This window comes from Aedes aegypti, chromosome 3 (genome assembly GCF_002204515.2).
Source record: "Aedes aegypti strain LVP_AGWG chromosome 3, AaegL5.0 Primary Assembly, whole genome shotgun sequence".
Lineage (NCBI taxonomy): Eukaryota > Metazoa > Arthropoda > Insecta > Diptera > Culicidae > Aedes > Aedes aegypti.
This window is the reverse complement of record NC_035109.1, coordinates 39,484,012-39,503,745: the sequence shown is the minus strand read 5'-3', so window position 1 is coordinate 39,503,745 and position 19,734 is coordinate 39,484,012. Positions and strand designations below refer to the sequence as shown.

Genomic DNA, 19,734 nt, shown 5'->3' with positions numbered 1-19,734 from the left:
AACTTTGTAGAACATAGTAGGCCAATAAAATTAAAAAATAAAACACTTAAGAGCAAAAAACGATTTTTTATTAAAAATACTTAATTATCTCGGCTTTGAAGCAAAACTGAGAAAAAGTTTGTTCGGCAAAGTTGTTTCTATGATCATTTGCTACAACTTTGCTGAACATACCAACTTACGATTCGTTAAAATAAAAAAAGTTGGCGTATAGGTCACTCTTGCGATCACCGTAAAAAAAAAATTTGTTCCGTACATTTTGTAGTACTGAAAATTCTGAACATATTCTCAGAATAAACTATGGCTCTAAAATCAATAAATCTTGACGAAAACCTCATGTCCGCCTAAATTAGCTTCCTGGACCAGTGTGGATTGTGCGCACAAATTTTATGAAAATATTATGCAAAATGATTTAGCAAAAAGGGTACCCTCAATTTTAAAAATATCAAATAAAGTAAAAATCATCAATGACGACACTACGAAAAAGTTAATCCTGAACGATTATCACATATTGCCTACTGCAGGTCATGCAGGTATTAAACGAACAATTAACACCATTAGGCAAAAATATTATTGGAAAGGCATTAACCAAGATGTAGCAAAATTTATAAAATCTTGTGAGAAATGCCAAAAATATAAATCAATTAATGTTGCGAAACCACCGATGATAGTAACCACTACAGCTGAAAGTGCATTTCAAAAAATTTATTTAGATTTAGTGGGTCCACTTTTACCCTCTGATGGATATGAATATATATTGACAACGCAGTGCGAACTGACAAAGTTCATTACTGCAACACCAATTAAGAACAAGACAACGGAAGCTGTAGCTGAAGCTTTTATGAAAAGTATCATACTGAAGTATGGTGTGCCAGATAGAATTGCTTCAGACAGAGGAGCAGAATTCATGTCTGAATTGTTTACTAAAGTCGCACAACTTTTGAACATTGAAAAGCTGAACAGTACAGCATATTATCACCAATCAATTGGAGCATTAGAAAATACTCATAAAAGCCTTGGGAATTTTCTAAGGGTCCAATGTGACAACAAGCTCTTTTCATGGGCAAACTGGGTGCCGTATTATGAATTTGCATATAATAATACGGTACATTCTGCAACCAAATACACTCCGTTCTTCCTAGTTTTTGGGAGACCTTCAAAAATGCCTTCTAACTTGGTGGACAGCCGCCCTGAGCCTCTGTATAATTTTGAAGATTACTGTAAAAGAATAAAAGCAACATTACAGATCAGTCATAGCGAAGTTAGAGACAGACTTATTCAGGAAAAGACAAAAAGGATAGTAGGCATAAATACAAAATCAAAGGAAACAACTTACCGGAAAGGAGATTCTGTTCTCATTAAAAATGAGACAGGGAAAAAACTAGACCCGAGATATGATGGTCCGTACCACGTAGTGGAGGACATGGGTACAAATGTAAAAATCAGTAATAACAATAAAGAAGACATAGTACATAAGAGTAGGATTAAGCTTTTTATTGAATAGGAATACGCATTTTTAAACATTTTATTTGATAGGATTAAACATTTTAAACAAATTTTTGGATAGGATTGAACATTTATTCATTTTATATAAAAATATTAATTATTTTAAACATTTTTTTTTATGGAAGAGGATTGACAATTTTATAGGACGTGTGGTGGATGCGTAACCTTGAGAAGGTCAAGTCCAAGATACGAGGTATCGAGGATTAGTGTGTATCATCACGTTACTGTAGGATTGTACCTTTAGAGTGAAGGAAAACATATTGTATCAGATAGATTTAAATTTTTAACTGTAGATAAAAATTTAAATAAAATATGATAGGGCGTGTGGTGGATGCACCCCCTGTTTACGCCTATGTGCGGCATGAAGGAGGTCGTGGAATCGAACGATGAGTGTTATGCTTTGTAAGCATAAACATCCAGCGTTCGAGAACGATAACCTACCGTAATGCACACGCAGCGAAATGGGCTGTAGCATACCACCTCGGTAGAATGCTAGAGTTAAGTAAGAATGAAAAATAAATGAGAATGAAAGTAACCATAGACCGGACCAGTTCATTGGCTATCACTCACCCAGTCATTGGGACATAACAGTCGGTGCTAAACAATCCACAGGTGCTATGCCTACATGGCAGCTTCGAGTGCTTAAAATGTTGTGTACGCTTAAAAATGAACTTCTGAACTCATTTTTGGTATCATACAACATAGAAAGTACATATTTTACTCATGAATCCGTTTATTCTCAAATGATGTACTTATTTCATGGAAATTGCCTACATTTAGGCGTATTAGGCAGACTTTCAATGCTTAATTTTGCGATAAAATAATCAAATACCGTAAAATCGGGTGTAATTGATCAGAAGGGTGAAATTGATCATAGTATCACACGATTTTATTTACTCGTAATGGAGCACAAATATTGATGTAAGCTTCAGTAAATGAACGTTGCTTGTCGAAACTATCGTCGAATTGTGTGTTGTGAAGTTTTTTGCGTTAAAGAATGTTTATTAGTATGAAAATAACGTAAAATTTCAAAATCATGCACGGTGCAGTATTGACAAACACCTATGAACTTCTATTTATAAGCAAGGATTTGAACATGGTATAAACCTGAAAGTTTGTGAGGATGCTTGAGATATATCCCCAAACCAGATTTTATCACCAAAACTCGTACCAATTGGCTCATATGGTTGAAATAATTGAACTTCTGTTAGATATCATTGAATTCCTTAGGAAATTGCATACATTTAGGCGTTTCAGCGTAATTCTTGAAATTTAACTATTCGTTATTTATATAAATATTGCATTGTTAAGAATTTTACAAGCATATTCGGATTCAGGGTGCTCAAATTTATCATATAGAGTTGTTTTGGAAACTAACAATAATGGCATTGACAAGTGATCAATTTCACCCCGAAACGAGATCCTCTGATTTTTAATTTTAGAGGTATTTGTTAATACTAAAATGACATTTGTTAGAAAATTTCGGTACATAAGTCGATGAGGCTCACCTTCGTACTTGTTTTCCTGCATTTAATTGTTTGGGATTGTTAACATTATAGAAAACAGACTAGAAAAACCGTGAAAAATGATCAATTTCACCCGAAATTACGGTACTCGAGTTGTAAGAATTTTTACATCATTTTAAGATTCAGAGGACCCAAATCTAGTAGATAGGGAAATTTTTCATTCATAAACCAGCTTGTTTAACCCCTCTACCGGCAGCTTCATTTTTTACCGCAAAATTCAAATTCAAATCGTTATAACTTTTTTGTTTTTGAATATTTTTGCACCATTTTTTCACAAGCTCTCAAAAATCTCTTCTAGTTTTAGGATCTGTGTCGATATTGAACAATGGTCATCTGGTTTTAAAGATATTCCAAAATTCCTTGGGGGACCGATCCGTAACTACAACCCCCAGTTAATTTCTCAGGCTACAGAATTTTAATCGAATTCAGATATTCACTCTTCGAAACAATACATTAATGAGAGTATGTTGTGAAAAAATGAAGCAATTTGGTGCAGCCGTCTTTAAGTAATGACCATTTAGGTTTCTGGAACCACGCTGGCCACATAAAGATCTTAAAAACGTCAAAAAACATCATATCCTCATTTTCAGATATCTCCAAGAATACTGAACCGATTTGTATGATTTTTTCAGAGAAGCTCCTTATTACCTGGCATTATATAGCCCACATTTTGTTTTTTTGGTAAATTGATCAAAAACAAAATGGCCGCCAAAGGCATTTTATATGGAAAATGTCGGTCCCCCAAGGAACATCGGAATATCTTTAAAATCAGATCACCAATAATCAATATCGACACAGATCCTAAAACTAGAAGAGTTGTTTGAGAACTTGTGAAAAAATGGTGCAAAAATATTGAAAAACAAAAAAGTTATAACGATTTGAATTTTTATTTTGCGGTAAAAAGTGAAGCTGCCGGTAGAGGGGTTAATGGTGATCAATTTCGTCCCAATGTGTCATTTTATATTTTTGATATTAAAACTATTTTTATGATATGTTAAATATTATTTCATGAAAAGTCGATTACATAAACTGATTAAGATCATTGGAGTACTGATTTTATCGAAATTTATTTGACAATTTCTTGACGAGAATTTCTGTTGGAATATTTGGACGAATAATAAGAAAAATCATTAAACGATTTTATCGAACTTGAATCAACCTAAAATTTTCTTTGACAGGGTCTTAGTTTATAGATTTCGGGATATCCATAGTCTAAAAGATTACGTTGGTGAAAAAAATAATAAATTAAGCTTTAACATGTTGAGTATATGGAAAACTCGTGGGCGGACGACCCATTATTTAGAGTATGAGGGCAATTCCTTGATGAATCCATGCCTTAAGCTATCCTTGAAGATGTTACTAGTGAAATTACAAATCGAATTCTTGAAAAGTTGCTGTAGAAGTCCTTCGATTATCTTTGCAGAGTCTGTTGAATTTGCTAAGAATGATCATAAAGATTTGCTGGTGTAAGTTCTGTAAAAAAATCGGAAGGAGCATTAGAGATATTTCTGTAAGAATCTCTGAACGAGTTCTTGGAAGAGCTTTCAGAGGTACCGTAAACCGGGGGCAAATTGATCACTGGGGCGAATTTGATCAAGTCGGTACCAAAAAACATTTCCTCTCAAGGATGCTGAAGGTTTCGTTGGCATCACAGACATTCCATGTTTTCAAGTTTATAGATGCCTAATGATGATTTGGAACTCTTTCATTTTTATTTAGTGTCAGTTTTGCTCTTTGTTTTGCATAGAAATATTCACACATTTTGAAGGTGTAAACAATACAGTTGAAAATGTCGATGCTAAACAATGCACTTTTGCTATGCCTACATGTCAACTATGAGAGTGTAAAATGTTATGTAAACTTTAGTATGAACAACTGAACTCATTTTTGATATCATACAGCATAGCAAGTATAGTGTTTTGCTCATAAAACCGTTTATTCTCAAATAATGTGCTTATTTCAAGGAAAATTGCCTACATTTAGGCGTATTAGGCATATTTTCAATGTTTGATTTTGCAATACAATGATCAAATAATCAAGTTGTAAGATTTTTGACATCATATTCAGATTCAGGAGACTCAAATTTAGTAGATAGGGAAATTTTTTTACTCTTAAACCTGCTTTTTTATACGGTGATCAATTTCGCCCCAGTGCGTCATTTTAGTTTTTTTGATATTAAAACTATTTTTATGATATGTTAAATATTATTTCATGAAAAATCGATTACATAAACTAATAAAGATCAATGAAGTCCTGGTTTTGCTGAAATTTATTTGACAATATTTGAATTCCGAAGGACAACACAGCAAAAAGTAGTAAAATAGTGATCAATTTGCCCCCGGACTACGGTTATTAATTACAATTCTACAGCTTTTTGCTATGTTATCCTAAGAAATTAAATATTTTCAAGTTAGTTTTAACATAATGAGTACTTCATTGACCTCTATCAGATTATGTAATCGATTTATTTTAAATATTATTTAACATTTCATAAAATTAGTTTTAAACTTTGTAAATCTGAATAATACGCCTAAATGTAGGCAACAAGCACGTTATAAGAAATTCATTGCTTTTTATAATGAAACTTTTATATTATCATAAATCAGTAATTTTTACAGAAATGATACAATTTTTAATTAGAAATCAGTTAGGAAACGAATGCAAAATAAAGAGTATTAGTATGACACTTCATGTCAAAGTTTTTTTTCCGTTGGAACAAGTGCATTTGAGGATTTATACTCAAATATTAAAAATTTACAAGATTTTAGCGTTTTTTCAATGCTTACAAACAATCTGTTCTACGATCACTATTTGATAAAGTCATAATGAGTTCGTCACTTATCCTTGATGCCTAGTTATAGTAGAACATGAATTCGGCCATTATCAAAGTTACCCCAAAACAGAAAACCGACTTTTGATTATATGAAAAATAATATATTCATTCAGAATAAATCTTTTGGCAATCTATCAAGTGCAATCGATAGCTAGGATGTCAGTACTTGTTTTAAAAATAAAAATTGTAATTTATTGAAACCGCATGCATAAATATTGAAGTTTTCTTCGAAAAAACTATCAAAGTTACCCCGTTTTATGGTACTTAGAGCAATACGTCCATTTATAAAATTATTAAATTAGGTAGAACACAAAAGATTGTAGAATATGACTTTTTTTTAGTAAAACTGATTGTTTTCAAAATATTTCCAAATAAATTTATGCCATTTTCGTAAAATTAGAGATTTTCAATAACTCTAAGTTTTGTACTTCAAATATTGTGATTTTTTTAGTTGAACGAATGAAGTTAATGTTGTGAATTTCAGGTCAAAAGAACCTCTTGAAACCGATCCAGATTCAGATCTCCAAACTTGACCACTTTGTAAGAAAAAGGCTAATGCGTACCGTAATTTCGGGTGAAATAGTAGAACCATTGACCTCAAAGTGTCAAATCAATTTTTAAAACCAAAACAAAACATTGGCATTTAAGAAACAGTGAAAACCCAGAACTTAAGGTAAAAATAATTAAAATCAATTTTTCAATAACAGCGCAACTTGCGTTCTACTACTAATATTTCTATTGGTGAAATTGATCATTTTTTTCTGGTTTTCCTTGTCTGCTTTCAAAAATGTTGATAATGCAAAACAACTAAGTATATGGAAACAAATACGACGGTGAGGTTTATTAGCTCGAGTACCGAAATTTTCTGAAAATGTGATTTTAGTGCTAAAAATCATCTCCACAATAAAAAATTGGCGGATTCCGTTTCGGGCTGAAATTGATCACTTGTCAATACGATTATTGTTAGTTTTTGGGGCTAAGTAGCCCGTCATTCGTTTTGGCAACAATGATAACTTTTCAGTTTGCATTTCAAAGTGATAAAATTCAGTCTTGATAGTTTATATTGACTTGGAAAAGTGTCACTGTACGCGCTAAAATTCATAAAGTATGGTGATACTTTTTCAGCTGTGTCAGTGCAAAACCAAATGATTTTCTTTGATTTGAAATCGTGAGATGAATTAGCAACAATCATCAACGACACGTACAAATGTCAATGACGGCCTACTTCGCCTTAAAACAACTCTACATGCTGTACTTGGGTTCTCTGAATCCGAACATGCTTGCCAAGTTCTTAACAATACATTATTTATAGAAATAATGAATGATTGAATATGAAGAATTACGCTGAAAACGCCTAAATATAGGCACTTTCCTAAGGAATTTTCAGTTATTGAACAGAAATTTAATTATATCAAACGAATGAGCAAATTGGTACGAGTTTTGATGATGAAATCTGGTTTGAGAATATATTTTAAGCATCCTTATATACTTTCAGGTTTATACCTGGGAGGGAGAAACCAATACAAAATTTCTCTACGTCACAGTGAGCCGAGATTTTACTGTCACGAACTGTCACTGTGAGCCCAGATCTAAAACAATCGACAAACATGATAAAAGCGCGTAATTGATTAAAACATATTTTTGCATTTTACCAAATGTGACGAAAAATCTATTGAAAAGCTTTTCATGCTTATTCAAAAGTAATGTCACAATAGCACCTTTTATTCCGATTGAATATAAAGTATTCAAATACGCATCATTTTACTTTTTCCAATAAGGCTGATACAAATATTAAATTTCTTTTATGTCCGAGACCACTTGGAAGGTACGAGGGGGGGGATAAAAATAAATAAGGAACAAAAAAATAAAAATGAAAAAAAAGTTATTTTTTCGAATTTTTATTTTTAATGATAGTTGTTTAACTGTTTTTAGTCGTCCTCTGGATCATTATTTTACTTGTTTTTTACTTTGTAAATTGAAAAAATCTAACTAATGTCAAAAAAATCATGAATATTTTTTTTTTCTCCCCTTCAAAATTTTCGGATTTTCGAAGGGGGGGGTGACATAAAAGAAAATTAATATTTGTATCAGCCTAAAAACGAAAATGAAATGCATAGAAAACTTTGGCCGTTTTTCCATGTTTGTCCAGGACGATCGAAGGAACACAACAAAAGAAAACTAGCCATTTTCATCAAGTCTGCCTTGATTGTCGTTGGCAAGCTGGAGTTTTTTTGCAGTTCGAAATAACTTTGTGTCATATTTCGTGTGTAATATCGGTGCCTCCCTCCCAGGTTCATACCATACCCAGTAAACACCCCATCGTATATGATGGGATATAAGAGTACAAATGTGGAGGCGATATACGCACATCTTGCACGCAGCCTTATGGCGCATGTACGTATATCGCCTCCACATTTGTACTCTTATGCGCCATCGTATACGAGTTTGTGTTTACTGGGTACTCATAACCTTGTTTAGAACAAGAAGTTTATGGATGTTTGTCAATACTGCACCGTACATGATTTTGAAATTTTACAGTATTTTCATAGAAATAAACATTCTTTAACGCAAAAAACATCACAGTACACAATTCGACAATAGTTCCGACAAACAACGTTCATTCATTACAGGTTGCATTGATATTTGTGCTCCATTAAGGCTGGTTTGCCACTGACAAGAAAAGGAATCGCCTATCTCGATGCGTGGAAAATTTCTTCCAAGAAATGGTCAAGAAAATCTCATTTTTCTGATCACAGTACGCAGTTGAGAAGAAATGTCACTTGAAATGGGCTCTCCGTAGGAAATTTCTTGACCCATTCAGTCAAGAATTTCTTTACTTTTCTTAAGCGAAACAGCATACTTAGCTTTAAGCTAAGTATGCTGTTCCGCTCAAGAAAAGTAAAATTTCTGCCCAAGAAATGGTCAAGAGTGAGCTCCATTTGAATTGAAATTTCTTTTCAACTGCGTACTGCGATCAAAGAAAAATGCTTTTCTTGAGCATTTCTTGCAAGAAATTTCCCACGCATCGAGATAGACGATTGCTTTTCTGTTGAAGTGCATACTTCGCTTTAGGAAGATATAAAATCGTGTGACACGGTGATCAATTTCACCCTACTGATCAATTTGTCCCGAATTCACGGTACATTATTCTGTACAGCATTGTATGTCGATCCATTAAATTCAGATCAACTAAACCCACAATCATTATAGTTTACCAGGGTTCTGCACAACCCAGGGTTATCCAGTAATTTTTCGAAAGGTTCTCGTTTGCAGACTACGCCTTCAACGACGACGACAACGACGGCAACGAAGAAGAAGCGCAAGAAGCCGAGCACGGACGATGATGATGACGACGATGATGACTTCCTGGACTTCCTGGGTGATGACGACGATGACAGCGATGACGATGATGAAGAGGAAGATGAAGAAGACGATGATGATGAGGAAGAGGAAGAACAGGAAGAGGAAGCGGAGGAGGAAACCAGCACTGACGGCGGAAGTCGGCTGTGGTCGGCGGACGCGTTCAACAAGATATCCGAAACGCTAGGGGCATTGAATACCGTGGGTAGGTATATAGTGAATATCACCAAGGGACAGGAACCGGCTCCGGTGAACTCGGTCAACAAGGACCAGAAAGAGAATGTCCCAAATGCCATACTGACGTTGACGAAGACGATGTTGGGTGCGAATGTCACAAAAACAATTGAGCCGTTGATCAAGCGAGTTGGAGGCCCAGAAGTCGAGTCTACGGTGAGCCCGGCGGTGACGATAACGGCAACTGAGTCCACAACGACCACAGAGATGACCACATCTACTACGGAAGTTGTCGAAGTGGTAACCGAGGAGCAACCTTTGGTTGTACAGAAGAAAGAAGAAGTCGCGGCAGCGACTCCATCCAGTTCTATGCAGAAGAAAAAGAAAAAGAAGAAGAACAAGGTCAAGAGGAAAGATCCAACCCACGTTGAAACCACCAAGAAGCCTCCCACCATTAGTGAGTATTTTGATTGGTCCAGGACTACTATTGCAACCTTATTTTCGTTTTCATTTTAGATAAAATCGTCGAATCCACCAAAGACTCGGAGAACTCGTGTACAACTCCAGACGGACGTCCGGGGCGATGCGAAGATTTGAGTACTTGTCCGGGGTTGCTGCTGGACTTGACGCATCTCCGAGAATCCCTTTGTTTCAAGCGTCTATTTGTACCGGGAGTATGTTGCCCCGCTCCGGCCAGCACCCTACTCACCACTCAACGACCAACTCAGCGACCGATTCCTCAAACTACTTCACAAAGCTTAGTTCTGAGCCCAGTTGTCACCAAATCGACTACGAAGCGTCCTCCGGCTACCACAACGGAACAGATACTTGCCGCCACCTTGAAGCCCATCGCCGATAACTTCGTGGATCCGGAGGACTGTGGTCAACAAGAGTACTCTTCCGGGCGAATCGTTGGTGGTATTGAGGCACCCGTTGGTCAATGGCCGTGGATGGCGGCCATCTTCTTGCATGGTCCGAAGAGGACGGAATTCTGGTGTGGGGGATCGTTGATTGGGACGAAGTACATCCTGACAGCGGCTCATTGCACAAGGGACTCTCGTCAACGTCCGTTCGCAGCCCGGCAGTTCACCGTTCGATTGGGAGATATTGATCTTTCCACGGACGCTGAACCCTCGGCTCCGGTAACTTTCAAGGTGACGGAGGTGAGAGCTCATCCGAAGTTCTCCCGGGTAGGATTCTACAATGACATAGCCATTCTGGTGCTGGACCGGCCGGTGCGCAAGTCCAAGTACGTGATTCCGGTGTGCACGCCGAAGTCGAATCTTCCGTCGAAGGACCGGATGGCGGGTATGTGTGCTTCTGTAGATGGAGGTTTTGGGTGGTTATTGACGCTTTCTTTCGCTTCCAGGTCGTCGGGCCACGGTTGTTGGTTGGGGTACAACCTACTACGGAGGGAAGGAATCCACTAAGCAGCAACAGGCCACGCTTCCGGTTTGGCGTAACGAAGACTGCAACCATGCGTACTTCCAGCCCATTACGGATAATTTCCTTTGCGCCGGGTTTTCTGAGGGAGGCGTCGACGCCTGTCAGGGAGATTCCGGAGGGCCATTGATGATGTTGGTCGAGGCACGGTGGACGCAGGTCGGAGTGGTTTCATTCGGGAACAAGTGTGGAGAGCCGGGGTATCCCGGTGTGTATACCAGGGTGAGCGAGTACATGGAGTGGATACGGGAAAATACCAAGAAGTGAAGGGGCAAGGGTCCCGCATCGAATGAACAAATATCGCCATAAGGAAGAAGTTACGATACAAATATGTGATAGAAGAAGAGAAGATGCGATTATTTAAACGAGTATTTTGTATATAATTTAACATGTCCTCTGATAACAGTAGTTCTAATACTAACTTATGTAATTTATTGACAATATCTTCCACTCTTTTACGTGTAGATTTTAGGACAGCAAAGACAGCTTTTAGCTAGTAGAACCACGTACATTACTGCAATAGCTCTGTTAAGCTTCTTCTCTATCTACTCATAATGTACTCTTCGAATTTCTCGATTTTCTACCACATCACATCGAAACATGTGAAGTGTATTGAAATGCAAAAGCTTTGCACGTGCGCCGATACTTATACAAGGATGTAATAATAAAAATCTGTACAGTAAATATCCGATTTGTTAGTCTTTTTCGAAATCCTTAACAGTGTTCGATATTAAGCGATATGCTACTTTTGGCTAAAGTTCACTACAAAATATATCACGATAGCATATTCAGCCGTTGGATTTCATTAGTAAAATTTTAAACATAACATTTATTTCGAAGGTTAACCCCTCTACCGGCAGCTTCATTTTTCTACCCCAAAAAATACTCAAACAGCGATAACTTCTTCTTTTTTAAGTATCTGTGTCGACATTAATCAAAAGTCTTCTAGATCCTGAGATGTTGCGAAATTTCTTGGGGGACCGATGTTTTTCTATAATCTAAGTTAATATCTCAAACTACAGATTTTTTGTCATGTCCAGTCATTTGTGTGATACAATACTTCAATGTGATTTTTTTATGAATAAATGAAGCAAATTGGTGCAACCGTTTTCGAGTAATGAGCATTTATGTGTGTGGTACCAATCCACAGTGGTACCGTCCATAGGTCATAAATCGAAAAACAAAATGTCTTGGTTGCCATTCCTTTACCTTTTCATGGATCAATTATGATCTCAAGAATGTAAAAACAGAAACATTATAGACGTTCCTGTATGATATGCATTGTAAGGCTATGAATGATTGAGTGTATTTTTTATACACTCCCGTGCAAAAGTTTGGGTTCACCCCCTCAAAAACATACAAAAGTGTTCTGTCCATACCTCTGTGATTACACGTCCAATTGAAACTCTTTAAGCCGCATTCGAAAGGCAAAGAGTTAATCTTACTTCGTATGTATTTTTCCAAAAACATTTTTTGAATTTTGTATAGGGTGATGTGCTAGTATCCATCGTATTAAGCATTGATCAGTGAGAACTGCAATTTTCCTAGTATTGCAGTGAATGATGCTGATACAAACCGATGCCAAACAATTCATTCTCGAAACGGCTTAAGCATTGTACAATAACATTTTGATAAATCTTGATCTCTTTTTGTAAATAATGCAAAGAAAATGCATCTTACCGTATTCTCAATCCGTCGTATCGTTTTCAACTCCGTCGCAATCAGTTTCCAGATTCGTCTCACAACTTACGGCTCACTGTGTGTATTGAGTGGTTAAAACACAACATATCAACGCTATAATAAAATGTTTTACTAGAAAGATAGATCTACGGGCATCTCCCTCCATTCCTTCAGCATGATAGTACTAATACTAATTTCCTTTAAAATTAATTGTTCGTTATCAAAATTCAGCCCAAACATATGAACACAATTCCTTTTGACCGTACAATTATGGCATTTGCTCACAGTACAGCGAAAACAACACAATCAAAGGAACCGTATTTTTACGTCGAGCGTCGCGCACACATTGATGCGCACAAGCTTTTTTTTCTCAGTACGACGGATTGAACTTTGTTTACATTCTCAATTATACGCGGCGGTTGAGAAAATCTCGTAAAATTTGGTGATTTATAGAATTTTTACGGCGTGTGATTGGAATGAAATCCTTCAGTGATGAAGTACGAAGGTTTTCCATAGTGAAAATAAGTTCCCGGCGAAGTAAGTAACCCACGGGGGGAGGGAAGAAACTTGTGTTGGAAAATGGTGTGGCTCAGTTGATCGCTAAGCATTTCTCTCAAATCGTGTTCGTCCATGCGATTTCGGTGAAAAAGTGCAAAGTGGATAATTGAAGTGAAGTTATTTACCGAAATACAGTAGTTTTATTGCATATTTGCTGTACAAGTGTGCAAACCATAACAGCTTTCACAAAATTACACTTGGATAATGGATCTATGTTGCAGGTAATTTCAATATCCACCGTGGTGGAACATTTAAAGTTTGATACGACGAATTGTAGCGCTTACGACGAAATAGAACAAAACCCTATTAAATTTTTACCTAAAGTTGTGACATTTTTCAAAAAACACACTGAAAAATCATATCTAATTTCCAATTTTGGCGGAAAAATCTGGAAAGTATTCAAAATCAATGAAACAGTCAGTCAAGTCATCGTGCAAAAGTTTGGGTTCACCCCTCAGTATGATGCAAATCGTGCAAAAGTGTGGGTTCACGTGAGCCGCACGCACATCATTTTTGTCAATATCTCTGCCGTTTTTCAACCGATTTTAATAGTTCAAAGCTTTTTTGAGCGCAAATAATGACGCGTACATGATTGGTTTGAGATTTCACAGATTTAAGTAAGTTCAGGTGAACCGAAACTTTTGCACGATGACTTGACTGACTGTTTCATTCATTTTGAATACTTTCCAGATTTTTCCGCCAAAATTTCGTGGGGTCTCTTCAAAGAATATAAAATTACGATTCTAATGACACTTTGATTTAAAATTTTGGTCGACCCAATGCTGAGGAAATTAGATATGATTTTTCAGTGTGTTTTTTGAAAAATGTCACAACTTCAAGTAAAAATTTAGTATACAAAGTTTAAAGAATGTTTTTAGAAAAATGCATACGAAGTAAGAATAACTCTTTGCCTTTCGAATGTGACTTAAAGAGTTTCAATTGGACGTGTAATCACAGAGATATGGACAGAACACTTTTGCATGTTTTTTAGGGGGTGAACCCAAACTCATGCACGGGAGTGTATGTGAAAAATACGTTAAAAATTAAGCGATTTCAGCACTTTGTTTATTGTCCTCGCATATCAGTATCAAATGATTTTTCAATCAGTTAAGATTACAGAACATTAGTACAAATGTATATTTATCACTTCCGATATGTTTCAGAGTGTTATTTGATATCTAGGAGTCAGAATTGATGTGAGTAATGAGGACAGAAATATACTCACTTCGTAACTACATCACTTTATTTGAAGTACGTTTTTAAATATGTTCTTAATCACATTTAATCAAACTCCTGCCACCAAATGATCATGTTTGAGTAGGAAAATGATCCTGTGAAGGTTCTAGCTGCAAATATTTGCAAATAAATTAGCAGCGTGCCTTCAAAGTTGTGAGTTTTTAGCAATAAAGGCAATTGTAAAAATATTCATAGAATTGATTACATACCAATATATTTGTAGCTAACTGGAATGAATATACAAAATAATGAAATTTTCATTACTCAAACTTGAATTCGATATGAATGCACATGCAACATTGTATATTGATTTAACAAGTAGTTTTAGTGAGGGCGCTGAGACAATAAAATCATATTAAATAAGTATTGGTACAACATCCATTCTAATATGTATGACAGGACTTCTCAAAGTGTGGGAGGAATGACAGGAAATTGTTCTTGTATTTATTTTGAGCATCAAAACAAGATATTCAACGACATTCCAGCATCTATATATACAATGCTAAAAAAATAAAATAGTGGGAATAAAATATATTATGAAGCAACAACATATTACCAAATAATTCATTAGTTATTTCTAAGTTGAAAATATATTTAATTTTGTTGTTAATTACATTAAGTGACATGTTCGTTATTTGGTTTTGGTAGTGATTTGATGTGAAATTGGCATTATTAATTAATATGAATTTCAAGTATTTGTTTAGTATGTACAACTTTGACACTTAGAAAAGTGTTCATTAGCTTTTTACATCCACATACCAAAAAGTAAACTTCTGGGCATGTGAAGCAACTCTGTGAGGGGAATCTTCTCAAGTTCGCAATTAATAATCCTAATATATTGCTTTCAATCTACAGATTCAATGCTACTTATCAATAAAATATTAAATACTATTGTTAATCTTAGACACGGAAAGAAAGACAATTGCAAGTCAGTTTTTTGCACATATAATAATTCATATAACAGGCCATTCGCAATATGATCTCCGCATCCCAATTACAATTTTTGAAGTGATATCAATAACGGCATCAACCTCGATGGAGTTTTAACAGTCAAACATAATTAATTTGGCAATTTCTGATGGTATTTGTCATCGGATATTGAGTAAAATGATTTATGACCGCTTCGAAGAACAAATGGAACCACTGTGCAATCTGACCGTATAAAAATCCTTAAAATTTCAAAAAACATAGTTTTGTTATTTTCAGATTTCTTGAAGACAACTCAACCAATTTGTATGATATTTTTCAGAGATGCTCCTTATAACCTAGCATTGTATAGTCCACATTTTAGTTTTTTGATAAATTGAATAAAAACGAAATGGTGTTCAAAGAATGTTTGTATAGGGAATGTCGGTCCCTCAAGCAACATCTGAATATCTTCAAAACCATATGACCAATGATCAATACTGACGCAAACTCATAAATAAAAGAGTTTTTTGAGGGCTTGTGAAAAAATGATGCAAAAATATCGTAAAATAAAAAAGTTACCGCAGTTTGAATATTTTTTTGTGTTGAAAATATGAAGCTGCCGGTAGAGGGGTAATGTGGCCCATTTTTACACAGAAAAAATCAAATTATCAAAGTCTCAAATTGCTCCTTCTAAATTGAACAAAATGCCTGCATTATTTCTTCATTCTGGTTTACATATTGTTGAGGCAGCTTATTAGGCCGAAATATATGGAAGACAAATAGGTATATTGCAACGTTATATGAAAATTCATGACTTTGGTTACAAATATGGCCCTAATTTGTAATAATGCGTTTTGATAAAAGATTTGAATTCAAGTTCTAGCATAACTACACTGTTAAGCATAAGTGTCAAAATCCTTTAAACTTCGTCAAATAATGATCATAGAACAGATTGTTTATAAGCGTTTCAAATATGCTAATATCCCATCATTTTTATATTTGACTCTAAAGCCTTATATGTTCTCAATTCTTAAGAAAAAAGATCTGACTCGAAGTGTAATATCAATACTCTTTACTTATGAATTCGTTTTGCTGAACTGATTACCAACAGCTCCCTAACTATTAAAAAAATTAAAGAATCCTCAGAAGAAATCTTAGAATCATCAATAGGATTATCTCACAATTATGAAAAAGATTTACCCAAATTCTCAGGATCTTTAGCTTGATTCTCTTTGTATTCTCAGCAGGAATTTCTCAGAATCGTCAGCAGGATTCCCTCAGAATGCTCAGCAAGATTTCTATTGGCGTAGCTAAGATTTTTTTCAGGAGAGGGCAGTGGCGTAGCTAGGGTTTTTGGGGCCCGGTGCGGAGTTCTATTTAGGGGCCCTCAAAATTAAGGTGAACGTCGTCTAAATGTTAGGTGCTAATGTAAAATTGACTGTTGAAATAAACGATGACTAAATAGCTTTTTAAGAGCTATGACTAAAGTGATGGAACTTATGTTGATAATGTTGATATATTCGTTTAATGACAAAAATGTTAGTTAATGAGCCTACAGTTCTTCTTTTCTTAATTCTTGCTCAAAAAGACATTAGTTTACTAAAAATATTCGAATTAATTGCCATGGAATTGGAAATATTAGCAAGTGAAGTAGTTCTGGAAAGCAATAATTCATATACAGCTTTAAGGGAATTCGAGTTAAATGTTGACATTTCTCAAATTTTGTTTTTTGATTGCAATCATGATTTTGAAATTCTTGATGGAGGAAATAAATTTGCTCTAGGTTTGCTTCAACTAATTAAAAAATGAACTCCAAAAATTTCTTCAGGAGATCGTTTTGTGATTTTCACGAGCTTCCTAGGGATTACGGTTCATTAGGAAATTCAACGTAGAATTTTTCTTAGGATGTGGGGGACGGAAATCCGTACAGACTCAACATCCGTACACTTCATACAAAAAGTAAGCGTTTTGTGTGACGTGGACGGATTTAGATTCATTTCTTAGGTGTACGGATTTCGATCCCACACTGTTACTGTAGAAGTTACCTCAGAGATTCCAGCAAGAATTCCTTCAAAAAAAATTTCAAAAGTTGAAACACAATCATTAGTATACTAGGAATGTTTTTAATGGTTTTACCATCGTTTCCTCAAAACCTTCACCAAGATTCCTTTGTAAACGATCTTTAAGATTTCAAACAGTATTTTTCCAAAAAAATGTCTAGAATTTTCTTCAAAATTATCGTTAGATTTCACCTAGTGAATTCCTTCGGGAATTACTCCAGAGATTGTTCCTGAGAGAAAATGTTTGGTAGAACTACAAGAGTATTTCTGCAAAAAATGTTGGAGAACTCTTTAGAGAGGAGCTTTATAAGAAATTCCAAGTCAATTTGAAGAGGAATTCCTGGAAGAGTATTAAACATATTTTCTCGGATCAACCCTTAAGTATTTTTGGAGCAATTCCTAGGGTAAATGTGGATGAATCCAAAAAGGAATCCAAATAAAAAATTACTGAATGGCAAACAGGAGAAACTGGCGTAGGAATTCTCGTAGATCTTTTTCGAAAAATCCTCAAATGAATTTCTTTAAGAACTGTAGAATGATTTTATTCTTAAAATAATTCCTGTAGGAAGCATTGGAAGATATCCTATAGTTACAACTGGGGAAATCAAAATAGTCGAGAAAAGCCACTATAATGCTTTCCTTCGCGCATGTATTCCCTAATAAAAATTACGAGGAAATTCTTCTAACCATCCCTTAAAACAACGCTGGAAGGGTTTTGGGAGACTTGATGTTAGAATGAATAGAGAAATTTCTGAATGAAAGATTTTTTTCCAGAATTTCTGATGTTTTCTCTTAAAGAATCTGAAAAAAAAAATCCTGAAGAACCTTTTTACGCAATAGTTTCTGAAAGTTTCTCTGGAACCTCTTAGAGCCGGATTCACTGCAAGCAGAAAAAATAAAAAGTGAATTTCGAAACAATTTTGCTTAAAATAGAGACTTTCGAGACCTTCCGTTAAAAATAGAGCCTTGCATTAAAATAGAGGAAAAGCCTATCAAAAGAGCCTTGATTGTGTACAAACCATGTCCCGAAGATGGTAACTAATTTATATTCTCAATTATAATTGAAATGAAAAAAACGGCGAGGTCTGTAAAATACCGTAATCCGGGGGCAAATTGATCACTATTTTACAACTTTTTGTTGTGTTACCCTTGGGAATTCAAATATTGTCAAAAAAATTTCGATAAAATCAGTACTTCATTGATCTTTATCAGTTTATGTAATCGAATTCTCATGAAATAATATGTAACATATTATAAAAATAGTTTTAATATCAAAATATCAAAATAACACACTGGGGTGAAAAGGATCACCATATAACAAAGCATGTTTAATAATGAAAAATTTCCGCATCTTATAAATTTAAGTCTCCTGAATCTGAAAATGATGTCGAAATTCTCACAACTCGAGTATTTGATCATTTTATTGCAAAATAAAATCTTGAAAATCTGCATAATACGCCTAAATGTAGGCAATTTCCCTTGATATCAGCACAATTTTTAGAATAAACGGTTTTATGAGCAAAAAACTATACTTGCTATGCTGTATGATATCCAAAATGAGTTCAGTAGTTCATACTTAAGCTTCCACAACATTTTAAATACTCAAAGTTGACATGTACGCATAGCACCAGTATATTGTTTAGCACCGACATTTCCAACGGTATTGCTTACACCTTAAAAAAGTGTGAATATTTATATAAAAAACTGACCCTAATAAAAATTAAAAAGTGCAAAATCATCATTACACATCCATAAACTAGAAAACATGGTATGTCTGTGATGCCAACGAAGCTTTCAGCATCCTTCGGAGGAAATGTTTTTTGATACCGACCTGATCAAATTCGCCCCACTGATCAATTTGCCCCCGGATTACGGTACCTCCAAATAAGTTTCAGATACGATTAATGGGCCTGTACGTTTTGGTAGATCCGTATGAATAACAAAATTACACCGAGTTATCGAGAATGAATTTTGAATAGGTGTTTAGGCTTCTCCAATCAGTAATATAATTTGTCATGGGGCCCCTACACATTGCCAATCAATGTCACCTTCAAACTGATTTTTCATCTGCTTATTAACGTGTAAGTTTTCTAGAAATCAAATTTATAATATTAATAAAACTCTTACTATGAATCTGGGGCCCGGTGCGGACCGCACCTACCGCACCCTCCTAGCTACACTACTGGGAGAGGGCCTAGTAAAGGGTCTATTTTGTAAATCGAGCAGATTCAGGTGACTCGTCTGTAATCACTGTCGATCAAAGTAAACATGCATATTTCAGATGTCACCCGCCGACTCCCATCAAGATTCCTTGAAGGGAGGTTCATCAATCTAAGCAGTCAGTGGGTGCGAGGGGAAGTCAGCTGCGGGGAAGGTGGAGGTGACAGCTGGCGAGCTGGCTAGCTGGCGGGTTTGTTTTGGTTCAGTGTTACAAAAGACAAATTAAAGACCT

At 35.4% G+C, this 19,734-nt stretch overlaps 1 protein-coding gene across 1 annotated transcript in view; it reads left to right on the top strand.

Annotated features, from left to right (window-relative positions):
• The window catches only part of LOC5580271 (serine proteinase stubble), a 112,972-nt gene extending 101,848 nt beyond the window's left edge, over window positions 1-11,124 (top strand). Inside the window, exons 3-5 of the mRNA XM_021852042.1 lie at window positions 9,122-9,853; window positions 9,913-10,704; window positions 10,766-11,124. Coding sequence (XP_021707734.1) covers window positions 9,122-9,853; window positions 9,913-10,704; window positions 10,766-11,106 — 1,865 coding nt within the window. The 3' untranslated portion in view covers window positions 11,107-11,124. The remainder of the gene's footprint in view (window positions 1-9,121; window positions 9,854-9,912; window positions 10,705-10,765) is intronic.
• Window positions 11,125-19,734: the final 8,610 nt, after the last annotated feature.